Here is a 14,091-nt window from a genome sequence, read left to right as displayed (position 1 = left end):
ACGTGGTACTAACACTTTAAAAATGTTTAAGGGCGAAAAAATCACACAGGACAAAAATTTCCTTTTTATACAGTATATTTTGTTATAAAAAGGCTATGGTTTTTGACAAAACAAGATACTTAAAAACAGTTTGTTAACGGCATTTTGTGTCGGCAACGCTTTGTCCTATGTCCTTCAACACCTCAACAATTTTCATTAGACAGTCATTCAGAAACCTAAAATTAATAATTTCCTTTAACATCCTGATATTTTTCAATAAAGTTCATTTATAAACCAAACATCAATAATGTCCTCGTGTGGATACCCGCTTAACACTTTCGTACATGCATACGAAATGCAATCTGTCTAGGAAATGGAAACACGGCAAGTAAGAAAAATCACATTTTGTACATATTAAAAATTGGATTAAGTGCCTGTTAATAAAGCTTTATGTACAAACAGTGCGAAACAAATTTTATATTAAGATAAATATGATGACGTACAGTGGCTAATAACACCACATTTTATGACACAAATAAACCCGGTCAATCCCTGGAAACAACATTCAAATTAAGGTGGAATAACACACCTGGAAAAAATCACTCAAATTATCAGAATTTTTTTTGAAAATGAAAGATATAATGATAAATAAACTGTACAAATGTCAAATAAGCAACTGTTTGCAGTTTGGGGATAAAAAATGAATATCTAAAATAATTATTCCAGTAAGTAACAACAAAAACCCCTGCGGGATTCGAACTGGGGATGTACGGATCAAAAGTCCGACACTTTATCCACTCGGCTATGGAGTAAGTTACATGTTTTAGTCCATAAAATCGTTTTAATAAAACGAAATGTCGTTTCGATCAGCGGTCAGCCATTTTATGATGATGTGGTACTCAACGTTAAGCGTACATGTGATGCATGATTATCAGAAAAATTAACGGTTCCAATATATATGAAATAACAGTTGTCATTGTTATTTCAGACACAGTTGTCCAAATGTTATTCCAAATGAGACATTTAGGATGCAACTTTTATTTCCCGCGGTACGTACCTTAAATATTTTCAAGTTAAGAAAAAAGGAATGACAACTTCTCTAGCCCTCAAGAAGTCTAATACAACTGATTATATCATTTTATAATTTTTTTAGTTGACTAGAAAATGCACTTTCATCATCAAATACGTAATTACACAATTTTCTGATAAGTATCCACGAAAATGTCATTGCTAATGTGACTTTTTGATTTAAACTTAACACTTTTGCTCATACAAGTTATAAAAATGGATTGATAATAAATGATACAGACCATTACGCTTGCACCACTTTTGTTTTTTTTTAAAACATGTATCTATTCCAAAACTTCGGAGGCCAAAACTATTCTTTTGGTAAAAGCGCTATAGAATGGATATAAAAAATCGGTAAAGATTAAAAAAAAAATATATGAAATTGTTATTTCTCAAAGATAAAAGGATTTTCTAACAGAACTAAACTTGACAAATTAAAGTATGATCATACTGTGGTAAAGTAAATGGCCCAAAAATAAACCATGGAAATATCCTATCTCGGTACATTTACTTAATGAGTATAAGTAGAAGCATAATCTCATAAATACTGTAAACGTATTACGTTTGACTGTGTATTCTATTTAGCGTTTTTGGCGGAATGCGGCTTCCACTAAATCAAGTACATCGCTAAATGCCATGCATATATGTATAAGAATATTCACATTCAGGAATACGCTAATTCAAATCCACGCCAACTTGTTCAAGAACTATTTTCCGCCAAATATCGTACACGCCAAATATAATACGTTTACAGTAGACTGTATACATGTACGTATCATTTATATTCATGTCCGTTTTTTTAAAATAGGTTCTTTTTATAATATTTATCAGAAATAAATTACTTTCGTATCAAAGGAACTGCTGTGAAGCAGGTGATGTGATATCAAGCTGTGCTGTAAGAAGGCAACCCTTTTTATCTTTTCCTTTCCCCAGGCAAATTGGCTAGTCAATCCTAGACGCAACTCACATTTCCAACTCAATACAATTAGAAGTACTTACCAGTCTTTTTAAACAAAATATCAAAATATGTACAGTTACACGTTAAAAGAGTCCGGTTTTCAGATTCGGTTTAAAATCAGGTTTGTCCCTCCAAATAAAACAATTTCATCCTAATTCGCCTTGAAATCACACAAAAAGGAGTAAAAACAAACCTTCCTTTGTTTAAAATACATTGTTTGCTTTCCATATGAATAAATATAAATTGATTCTTAATTCCAAAAACGCTTCTTATTAGTGCATTAACTTTCAGATCGTGTTCACTTTTGTCCTGGTCGTCTATAATACTCAAACGGGACACGAATTCAATTTACTCTTTGGCAAGCCAGGATACATGTTGTGAGTATATGCTATGTTATAGATTGATAAGAATGTTTCGAATGACCAAAACTGATTATAAGAAGGTAGTTCAAGCTTCCTCACGATCAAAACTGGAAAGTAGTTCCAGATGAGGTAGATTAAGTCTTCCTAAGTTCTCTCTATCACATTGATGCATTTGAATTGCTGCCAAAGTATATGCAGAGTAGGTTAAGGCAATTTATGCTTTATGAACCGCAAAGCGGTTTTGCAATGAAGCGATATTATCTCGAACAAAAATACGTGTATGGCTACATTGAATATAAATAATAAGATATACTTTACTTTTTGATACCAATAATTTAACCCTCTACCTAACGGTTAGAAGAAAATAAGACATCACTTCTAAATGTACCACTAAATAACCTAGATATTTATTATTACATTACATTTGTCTTACTAGGAGGAAAGATTCAACTTCCCTGAGGCAAAAACAAACTATTCATACGATACATTGCTTTTTTTTGGTCACAAACAGCCCACTGGACATCTTTAAGCGCACACACAGATTTTTTTATGCGGCAACATATGGAACATTGGCACACCTGTGCACCAAAATAATGGCGGAGTCTACGTATGCCTTTAACTTCCATGGACCAGATCATTTAAAGGGTGTATATTTTGAATATTAAATATATCAAAAACAACAAAAGGTTTATCTTTGAAAAAAAACCTAGGAAAGCATGGATAATTAATTTAATAAATGATTTTGTGTGGTTATTTCTATTGATACTTATTTTTAAACTTTGTAATCGATAGTTAACACATTTATATTTTTGCAAAATTGACTATATTTTAGGTCTTGTTGCTTTGGTGTCCATGTTGATATATGGTATTGGATACCTACCAATTATCCTGGGAATTTCTTTGGAATGTCCATTAGGCTATTTTGCTGCAACATTGTTCTCATGGATTTACACTGTCGAATTTTTCATCAATGCGTTCTGCCGACAAGAAAACGCTGTACGTACATTGTTGTTATAAATCCTAGTTTCTGTTTTACAAATTCAAAGAACCATTTTAAAAGTTATTTAAGTCATGAACTTGTAACCTATATTATCACTGCTAGCATTGTAAATTTTGTTGGGTATTACAATATACTTGCAACTCAAATCTTGATACTGTGTAGTATGTCTTGATTTTTAATCCTTATCTTAAGAGGCTCGATGTATACTGTAAACCAACATTTACTTCCAATAAACTGGTTTCCGACGACTAATGTTCGCGACCAAGCCTTACCCAGACCCGTATTTTGTTATAACAACCATACGATAAAGACTGGTTCGCGGCGAGAAATATTCGCGACGGCGAGGCTCTTGCGAATCTTGCGAAAATTTCTCTCACGCGATTAAAAGTTGGTTTACAGTACTTAGTAATCAAGTTTCTGGTTTATTTCTTTACTTAAAAATAGATAATGACCAAAAATATTATGTTTAAAAGTTTAAGGCAGATCTTATGGTAAATTTTTTAACCATCAAGCTCCCTTCATTGCCAGTCTTACTGTTCAATTTACCTTGGAAAGTACGGTGTAGAATTTAGGTTATACAATATATATTCTATGATGGATATCCGACGAAAAAGGGAATTTAGCTTTTTTTCTATTCAAGGTATCATATATTTTGTTATTCATGTCCGTCCTACCAGAGATCGTCTGTTTTGTAATCCTCAGCGTTGGTCTTCCACTACAACTGGGAATTTCCCTTCAGAAAAGATTTAAATGCAGATCAAAAACGACATCTAATATTTCGGAAAATGAAGTCTGCTATAAATCCATGGAAAATTCCTTCCAGTGGACCTATGTTAAGAATCTCTTACGGAAATCTCATGAACCTCTGTAAGTTGTTAGACAATATTGTTAAAGACGATAGCAATATTGTTAAAGACAATAACATGTAATTTGTCATTTATTCTTACTTTCATTGAGTATTTGAATTATTGTGAGTTGGCGGTTTTTAACCCCACCTTTCAAATTAATTTGTCATTTATTCAATGATTTTTTCTTCTTTAATTTATTGTTTTCAATTTAAACAATACAAATTGGGTTCATTGAATAAACGACCTTTAACGCAATCTGTTGTTCTATTTCATTGCAAATGAACTTGGACTCATTGGAAGATTTTGGATTTAGTTACTTGTATTGGGTAAATTACTTGAAGCAACAAAGCTCAAAGTTGGGCAAAATTAATAAAGTGTTTCTCTTGGAAATGCTTATGTATTATATTTATGGAAAAATTTGGTTGACAAAAATAACATTATAGTTAAAGACAATAACAATGAAGTAAAAGACAAGAAAAATATGGGTATGAAAACAAGCAAAATGTTTTATTTAGAAAATTCTTAGAAAATGTATTTGTCAATACTGTTCATTCAGCGGCGATTTAGAATTTGAACTCTAGCGTTTTTTATCAGTATTAAAACACAACCTGCGTATTTTTTTTGTCAGAACAAACAAGCATTTTCATCAAAAGGGTGTGGAAAAGTTAAAGAGTCTGATGCAGTGCCTGCTTTATGTAAGATCTGATGGTGTGTACTTTTAAAATTATATTTACATTTGAAGAAAATGTATGCTTTTCTCACCTGTCTATCTAATATTTGGCTGACGATAAGCAAAGGTCTTTAATGGCCATTTTAGTATACACTGTTTATTTTTTTTTTTTTACACTTATTTGTTTTTATGATATTCAAGACAATCATACAGTCCAGCGATGACCGATGTTTCATTATTAGATAATGTGCTGTATTTAAACAATATGCGTCTAATGTGTATAGACAATCGAGTTTGTTCAATCTGTTGAATGGTTTCTTTTTCGATTTTAATCGTTTACCATTCATACGAAATGCAATCTTTATAAACAATATTTGACTGAAATTGTGAACAACAGTTGGTATCAAAAATGTTTAATTTGAATTATAGATTTCCGACTTTCCGCAAGAATGGTATCGATAATCACGGTGGGACTGATAATCACCTATAAAGTAAGAATATTTTCTAAATTTATTTTAAAATATCCTATTGTACAATTATATAGCCATTATATAATAGTAAATAAAATCTGGCATGAAACATTTTGCATACAGTCTCTCTCTCTCTCTCTCTCTCTCTCTGTTTTTACTGACTGTTTACTGGCAAATGGACGAATATAAATGTTCAGTCTACGTTTTCTTTTGGCAGATCACTTTCATCGTCACAACTAACGTCTATGACATGACCAGGTTTTTCCAGGAAAACATTATTTGTCAGTTTGCAGAAATAGGTATCGACGTTCAATCGACTGATACAGACGCCATAATAGCTCTCAGAAAATTACTTTTCATCGCCTATAAATTTGTGATCAATTTTAAAGGTCAGGTAATTTGTTTAGATATGTATTTTGTATTTATTCATGAAATCAAAAAAAATTCTCTAAAAAAATATCCGACAAGTGCAATAAAACAGACTGTTATATGTTGTGAGCTTTTATTACCCGCCATTTTTTTTACATTTGAAGTTTTCTCCCGGAAAGGATGATAACTGGACAAATCTTGACCTTAAATTTTTATCTCATTCTTGAAAACAGACTCGTGAAACCTCTTACAAAGTTATATATGCGTTATAGTTTTAGACTTTTATCTTGAATTGCATGGGCTATACAGCTAAATGTGTACATAAGTTTGGGATGTATCAGCGACAGGGATGGGATTCCAACTGACGATGTATACAATTCAAAGTCATAGATAGTAAACAATAACGTAACACAATGAAGTGGTTTACAAAAAATAAAAAAGACACCAATTATCAAAGAACTATTAAGTATTTTACGGCATTTAAGCAGCACGTACATGTACTTTAAATTTTTAATAAGATGAAAGTTAAAGTGTCAATAGATAAAAACAAAAAACTAAATTATAGAATTATTTCGTCGCCATATGATTTCAATCAGGATTAAGGCTGTGTGGAATTTAGAATGTTTTTAAACAGTTGTCGAAACATGAGAGAAGTGTCTGTTACAATTAGCTCAAAAAAAAATAAATAATAATTTATATGAGATCGACAAATAGTCCGGAAGATTAAATTTAACACTGTGAGACATGCTTCACATCCGCAAAGTACACGTCATCGTGTTAATGAAAGTAGCCTCGTTAGTGTCTCCCTTGGTGCTTGCATGGTATTGGAACCGACGTTGTCTACACATGTATATGTTATCATTTAAACGTGCACGTGTCCATTTGTTTTTTAAGGTACCTGCAGAATAGTTTTCTTTTAAGGGCTTAAAAATCGCTTATTTTTAACACTTCGAACCTATCCCGGAATAAAGTCCAATTCTGTGACATCGGTAGAACTTCTGCATGAACGCAAATAATATTATTAATGCAATAAAACATCATAATGTTAAATGACTTGGATATATACACTTATATAAATTTAAAACTCCTGTTTTTTTTTTATCTTGTTTTTAATTAGAGTGCTTCCTGATGACCATGGTTACGTGTTTTGTACTAAATCTCATTTTTCTAAACCAGGCACTCATAACATACAGGTAAATAAATACATGTATCCTATCTAGAAAAATAAAAAGTCATTATATATAGTATGCTTTGCCTCGCACTATCTATTGGTCTAACACTTCAATACATGCTCTTCATTTTTACATTTGATTGCAATCTGCATACGCTCCCGTGTAATCTATTATAATTATTTATTTAAAAATATATGAGCTATCTTGAATTCTTATTTGCCGATGTGTTCTTCCATCTATGATAAATGTGCTTATTCATTTTAACAAATTTCAATTTGCGTTATATCACTTAATATTCAGAAACAACTTATTGTCCTTGTACAAAGGGATATCTCCAAAGCATCTAACTTCAAAGGAGGAAACGTCAAATCCAAGACTGATGGTACATCTCTCTCTCTCTCTCTCTCTCTCTCTCTCTCTCTCTCTCTCTCTCTCTCTCATGTATGTACTTTGTTAAGCACACGAGACTAAAAAAATAATAACAATTTTACAAATAAGAGATATTGTATTATATTTATGTCTTCTCCCATACGGTTTTAAATACATTGTACTATTCCAGTGTGGGAGTATCCGGTACGCAGGATATCAAGTGGGCCATATTGGAGGTGGTATGTTCAAATGTAAAACTTTTTTGTAAACGCAAGTTCTTTTTTTCAAATCATGTGAAATTGTATTTGTTAATCTGTTCTGATTCCTGAACAGCGAAAAGGCTTAGAATAAGATTTCAATATCAAAACTGTACTTATTTCTTTTTTTTTCCAATCCCAATTAATTTCCCAACATTTGAGCCCAAGAAAAATGCATAGAGTAAAACAAAATAGTAATTGCTATACTTCTTAATTAAACTCATTAAATGTGGTTATTTAAGGAAAATAATCAAGAGAGAGATCAAATTTAACTTATTGTTCAGGATTTACGATCCAGTGCTTTACGACGATAATCAACTCCTCAGTTGTGGCAATGGTTGTTGCATTGTGGGAGTATTTTGGAAAATATCTTCAGGACAAGTTTCAAGATATTATGTGAGTTATTTACAGCCATACAACTTTCAAACTGAAATGCTTCAATTTTCTTAGTCATAGAGTAAAACGTAATTTATTGCATATGTTGATTTTTTTTTATTTTAGGATAATACTTTACACAGCCATTATAGTTAACGTCATACAGTTTCTATTGTCCAAATTTGTTTTCCTCCAGGAAAAAGGCAATTTGCTGGCCATTGAAAGCAGGTTATGTGATCTATTTTGCAAACAAATATATTTCGCATACTTTGAATTTCAAAATAATGTTATTTCTTAAATTTGTTAACAATATAGTTTCAACAAAATATAATCAAAGGAGAAAAAATGATCGACAAATTCTTCATCAAACTTTGGGCTATACATGTATATGATATTGGCCTAAAATGGCCCCCTAAAATGAACATCATCATTTTACTGTTATTCTTTATTTTTTGTACAGATATATATGTGATGTTTTTACACAATGTTCATTTTGATTCAGCTGCCAGCAATTTAGAAATATGACATCGTAAAGACAACCTTTTCCAGCCATTTTTGCATTTTTAGCAATAAACAGCTTATTTTCAAGCAGTTTTTCTTTCAGAAAACATAGAGCGCATGCTTGAACAAAAAAAAATATTTTAATCAATGATGTATCCAGCCAAGGCTAATAAATGACAAAAAAAAGTTTCTTTGTTCAAGCATGCGCTGTATATTTCCCATTCATAAAAAGATAAGAAAATTATCAATTTCTGACTGATTTTGATTGAATTATAGAAATAGCGTCACTTCTGACGTCATATACGGCCAGTGAGTGAACATAAATTAAATAAATACATGAAAAATATATGTCATATCAACTCTCCTAAAATATAACATAACATTTTATTGTACCCGAAACACTAAAAAAAAAAGGCGAATTATGGGGGCCAAATTTTACTCATATCATATATAGTTAAAAGTTTTAGACATGATGTGTTTAGCTATTAATTGTGTTATATTAAAAACAGTTCAAACAAATTTTTGCTTTGAAACTTGAATTTGTTCCTGTATCGTTATATCTTATTTTTAAGGAAATTAATTTAGTGCAAAAATCGACACGACCTTCCACCCTCTTAAGCATCATAATGAATGATTCTTTGTTTTCGTTGTAGACGATTATTCTTTTTGTTCACCTACTTCATGTTCTTCTACTATATCTTCATCGCCATCTTCCATTCCATTTTGAGAATTTTGGCCTCTGTAATCTTCGGGACGTTTCTTCTACCTCGCATTGACTATAGTGTACTTCCAAGAAAATGTCAAATTATAGATTTAGGTAAATGTTTTTTTTCTCTATATAGATATATTAATCCGGCATATGTGATTGGTTTTGAATATTATAATATCAATAACTTTATTGGCATTAATGTTGTTTTTATGTTCATAGGATTTTTTGCATATTGTGGATTTTTGCACTTAGAGAGTTCCCATACCAACCCCATTGCAATGGTGTTCATTTCGATATTGCAAGCCGAATCTCAACGCTCACGGACAGAAAGGAAACATTATGAAAAAGGCTATGGAACATGTTTAGGTACATAATTGTAGTTTGAAATCAATGTTTGTGTAAATTTGATTATATGATTTTTCAAAAATCATAAACAACCCGTGCTTTTTTAAAACTTGAATCTATAACATATAACATTTTAGTGAAGTAAAACATTTCAAATGCTTGTATAATGGCATGAAACAGGAAACATTTCTTTGTTATGTCATTATGAAAAATATGACGTGTGATTCTAAGATGGCAATATACATCTTCTCTCATTTTTAATAGTAAAAAATTTGCCTCCCCACTCCTCCAAAACAGCAAGTAGCCCGCAAATAATGAAAGAGTTAATAGTGCACTTAATATACGATTTGGCCTCAAATATAGCCTTTTGCAAACATCAGACATTTTCAATATTTAGTTTAAATATATTCAAAGAAACGCAAATTACACAATCACCATGCTCTAAGAGTCTTAATTATCTTACTTGACATCATTAATTATTCAGGTTTTGTTAAGGATATATCAGTATATAGGAAAGTAGTTAGTATACGATTAAAATAGGATATTTTTACTATTTGAACCACTCTAAACCAAAGACATCCAATTAAAATTATGTTCTACAGGTATTGTAGTACACGTTTACATTGAATTAGTTTTGGTTTAACGTGGTCTTCGTACTGAAAATTAGACAAATATTTCAATTAGTGTCTGTTCTAATACAATCATTTATATAGCCTTATATATTGAAAATGCATCTGCTGGATACGTTTGATGCGTGGCCTAGTGGTAATACGGAGGTCTTTTTGATTTTGTGGTCGCTGGATCGAATCCACTAAGTAGTTTTTTCACTTAAATTGAAACATGAACAGAATAGAGGGGTTAAGTTAATGTATCTATTCTTATATTGTTTTTTTTTTAAATTATCTTGTTTAATTCAGTCTGAGTATGAGCATACCAATTTATATAAACAGATTTCTTCATTGACACTATTACATGTACATGTACTCTATTTACACTTACCTCAATTGCATTTTGCTTGAACTTATCACGATTCAGAATATCAACTACTGTTATATACAGAGTTTCCCGAATTTATGACAAATCAGTTGTTACATAATTTTTTATAATATCAGTACAGTGTATATCCAATTTTCCAAAATCATATTGCGACAGCTGGGTGCATGACGCTATTTTTAGTAACAGGTACTCTTCGTCAAACACAGCACCCCTGCGAATGTGTTCGGAATGTTTTCTTTATCGTTGCTAAGTAAGTAATAAATCCAGAGGTGCTCGAATGAAAGTTCACGAGACTTCACCGATATTTGTTCACTTCCTGTGAAATTTCGAGCGGAAGTATAAGTGTTCGGATAATATTCTCAAAATACGTAAGTACTGGTCGTTTTTCATATCATATCCTACTGTGATCTATGTTAAAACGGGAAAAGCTTTCAAGATGTATGTCTTATTTTACCATCTAGCAGTTATTTATATTAAACGATAATATTCAGAACAGAGTTATCGTTAGTGTTCAAACACGTGTAGAGTGGTTGAAAATATAACCATTGGGTTGCTTAATAAAATCATAGCCATGTTTGATGCTTGTGGTGTGCAATACCATGTTTAAAAAAAAAAAATAATGGGTGTCTGTTTTGCATTAAAACTTAGTATATCGAGCCATTTTCAAGGAACATTCTGCATAAAATGGTATAGTCTGTTTCACTATTGATGTTATTACTAGGTCAGGCGCGGATCGAAAATTAATCCTCAGGAGGGATCTCTTTTAAGCATGTTAGTTGTTGCAACAGCAGACAAAAACTAAATATTTTTGTATAGTCACATTTATTTCTAGAACACATTTTATTCACCAATTAATGAAGATAAAGTTTAAAATCAATAAACCTCTAGGTTTTATATTTGACTACTATATTAAGAACTTAGATATATGTACTGTGAAATAGACTTTATACACGAGGTACGATTTTTACTGCGAAACTGAAAGGGTCAAATAAAACCACGTGGTCTAAAATTTGAATGACAATAACATTCGCAGGGGTGCACAGGTGTAGGCGAAATAATGGGAAAAGGCTCTATACCTCTTTCATTGTCATGCAGATGCTGTAGGAAAAAGTGATTTAAGCAGTTTTTTTCTCACAAGTTATAGATACAGATTATTTTGCGGTTTTTTTTACTCAACTATTATACTGTTAAATAATATAAAATAGGAATCTTTCCGTTATAGCATCACACTTCCCATAGTGAATACTTGTCATAATTTAGATGTGATTTTGTGAAAATGACATACGAAAGCAATGATATTCTTAAAGTTAAATTTGTAAAAAGATTAAATTATCAGTGAAAGTGTCAATTCTTTGATGTTGAGATCTTTTCATCTAACCCAGTGGCAATAAAAGCTTTTGATAACTTTGATAAGTGTAAAAACCATATAGAAAGGATAATTTTATTCATAAAGTATTGTTTATAAATTTTATATGCAACATATTAAACTTTAATAAAAAATAATCACTTGCTCTTAAAAATGATAAAGAGATAAAGTAAATACACTAACAGTACAAAAAGTGTACAGAATTTAATTTATTGCAATTGAAAATGTCATGACTGATTCCAAAATATAACTTACTAAAAAACAAAGCACTTCTATAGATTTTTGTGTTTATTTTCAGAATGGGGTTCTACAGAGGACAGGAAAAAGATAGATCGCAAACGAAGAAAAGCAAAATTATATTGGGGCCTTGCTTTCACTCTTGTGAAGAACCCAAGTCTCTTGCATTTAAGGATCAATTCATGAATTGATTCAAGTTATCAAAATGCATTTCTTTCTTGAGAAGCGCTTATGCAGTATTATTGTAATATGCATACTTTATTAAATAAAGGCATTTATTTTTACTTACGGTTGTTATGTAAATCTGATTTTACTGATTTAAGTGTAGAAATATGATGTCCAACAATCCGACCATGTTTAGGATATTGCTAATAAATGAACTGGCTTGCTTCTTTTTTTTTTTAGAACTTCGCAAGGTAAAATAATTTAAGAACATATTCTCTACTGTAACAGATTTCCCCCCTTATCTAACGTGTTTAGAATTGACAATGAATGTCTGATTTTGTACAAAATTTGTAAATAACCTCTTCTTACCAAGTTGATGGTCGTTCTTCTTCGGATATGTATCATAACATACTACTATATCATGAAGGTCCACAAGTGTGTCATACGGAGTGATCGGATATTTATATCCAACTTGTCCTAGCTACGCTACGTGAGAGCCATTAATGCTATTGGGCCACAAACCCAAAGCAGGGTTGCCTGCTTTGCAACATCCGGGACCAAAGCGATTCCTTGGACGCAATCGATGCCTATGGTAGCGAAAAAGAGTCCGTCAATAGTTTTCTAAAATTGAGAGCTGCTGTACCTGAATGCCTAAGTTATGAGTGTTGTTTAAATTCATGAAATATTTTTAATGATGATCAGTTGTTTGAATTCTGTCTCTTGTTGAAATTGATATGTTATGTGTAGGCCTCTAATGTTAAGTACATGAGAATCAGAAGTGAAATGGGAAACTTGTAATTATGACTGATGTGTTGACTTTACACAGAAAACTAATCTAAAAAGCGGAAAAAAAATCATGAGAAATGGGCGAAATATGTAAGCGTCAAAATCTCACAAAATACCAGTATGCAGAAAATTGTACACGTTCTGTCTACCGGTAGTAATTTTCCACAGAAATTGGCGATTGGCCTTGTAAGGAGTGAAATAAAGGTATTTGTGCTGAATGGGGACTGAGGAAATTCTAGTAACAGAGTTCCGAAGACACACATCCTCTGGCTACAGTGAAATGTAACAAAAACCTGCCCCGTGCTACCTTAAGTATAACGAGGCACGGGGCGTCCAGGATCCGATCAACTTATTGACGCTTTTCAACTCAATACTGAAATAGCAGAAAAAGCTAGAAATCATTGTTCGTGTACCTTATAAATCTTGTCATCATTTACTAAACTTGAAAGATTTAACGCTATGGTACTAAAGATACAAATGCATGGTTTACTTAATTTTGTCAAAGGGCTCATTTCTATGATTTACCTGAGTCAAGAGTTGCGAGAGCATTTCCATTTCATTAGATGTGCATGCAGAAGAACGGTATGATTCTTTGTCATTCTAGCAAAAACCAAATGTAAATACAATTGCAAACTTATTTTCAAGAACAATTTAAAGAATTAGACTTTTTGTTTTAAATTTCGGTGTTGCAATTGAAACAAGATAAAACAGAACCTTTTGACAATTTTGTTTACAGCAGTTGTATTGTCAATCAATACATTTCTATGAATATTTATATGTTTATCACTGGATAGTCCATGCAATGCAAAATATACAGCTTGAAGCGACAGCCAAATTGATAAGATAATTTGCCTGAAGTTTCTTTCCATAGGCTCCCTGCTGACATATTCAGTGATTGGCATTATATTCTCCCGACCCCCCTCTAATACCGCGCATGAGCAAGTCACCATCAGCGTCTCTTCAAATACATGCAAATAATAAGCAAAGAGATAAGTGTCTACGCAACATGAACCTCTTTTCAGAAACAAATGTATCCTTGCGATTTTGGTTGAGATGATTTTGTTTAACAACATTTGGATTATCATTTCA

General features: G+C 31.7%; 1 protein-coding gene across 1 annotated transcript; it reads left to right on the top strand.

The window, feature by feature from the left end:
• The first annotated feature begins 3,211 nt into the window (after positions 1-3,211).
• On the top strand, positions 3,212-12,325 carry LOC128181722 (receptor for retinol uptake stra6-like). Its single transcript, XM_052850230.1, has 13 exons — positions 3,212-3,363; positions 4,008-4,234; positions 4,844-4,923; positions 5,315-5,376; positions 5,573-5,744; positions 6,842-6,917; positions 7,197-7,278; positions 7,456-7,504; positions 7,807-7,918; positions 8,024-8,125; positions 9,052-9,215; positions 9,327-9,473; positions 12,113-12,325. The coding sequence occupies exons 1-13, from the start codon at positions 3,220-3,222 to the stop codon at positions 12,235-12,237; spliced, it is 1,542 nt and encodes a 513-aa protein (XP_052706190.1). The 5' UTR covers positions 3,212-3,219; the 3' UTR covers positions 12,238-12,325.
• Positions 12,326-14,091: the final 1,766 nt, after the last annotated feature.

Source organism: Crassostrea angulata, chromosome 4, assembly GCF_025612915.1.
Source record: "Crassostrea angulata isolate pt1a10 chromosome 4, ASM2561291v2, whole genome shotgun sequence".
Lineage (NCBI taxonomy): Eukaryota > Metazoa > Mollusca > Bivalvia > Ostreida > Ostreidae > Magallana > Magallana angulata.
Note: the sequence above shows the minus strand (reverse complement) of the source record. Positions and strands in the feature narration are given on the sequence as shown.

Excerpts from the sequence above, each read along its gene's own strand:
- LOC128181722 (XM_052850230.1), top strand. The coding sequence starts at position 3,220 with ATGTTGATATATGGTATTGGATACCTACCAATTATCCTGGGAATTTCT. Across the intron at positions 4,235-4,843 it reads CGGAAATCTCATGAACCTCT|AACAAACAAGCATTTTCATC; the intron begins GTAAGTTGTTAG and ends TTTTTTTGTCAG. Across the intron at positions 9,216-9,326 it reads ATGTCAAATTATAGATTTAG|GATTTTTTGCATATTGTGGA; the intron begins GTAAATGTTTTT and ends TTATGTTCATAG.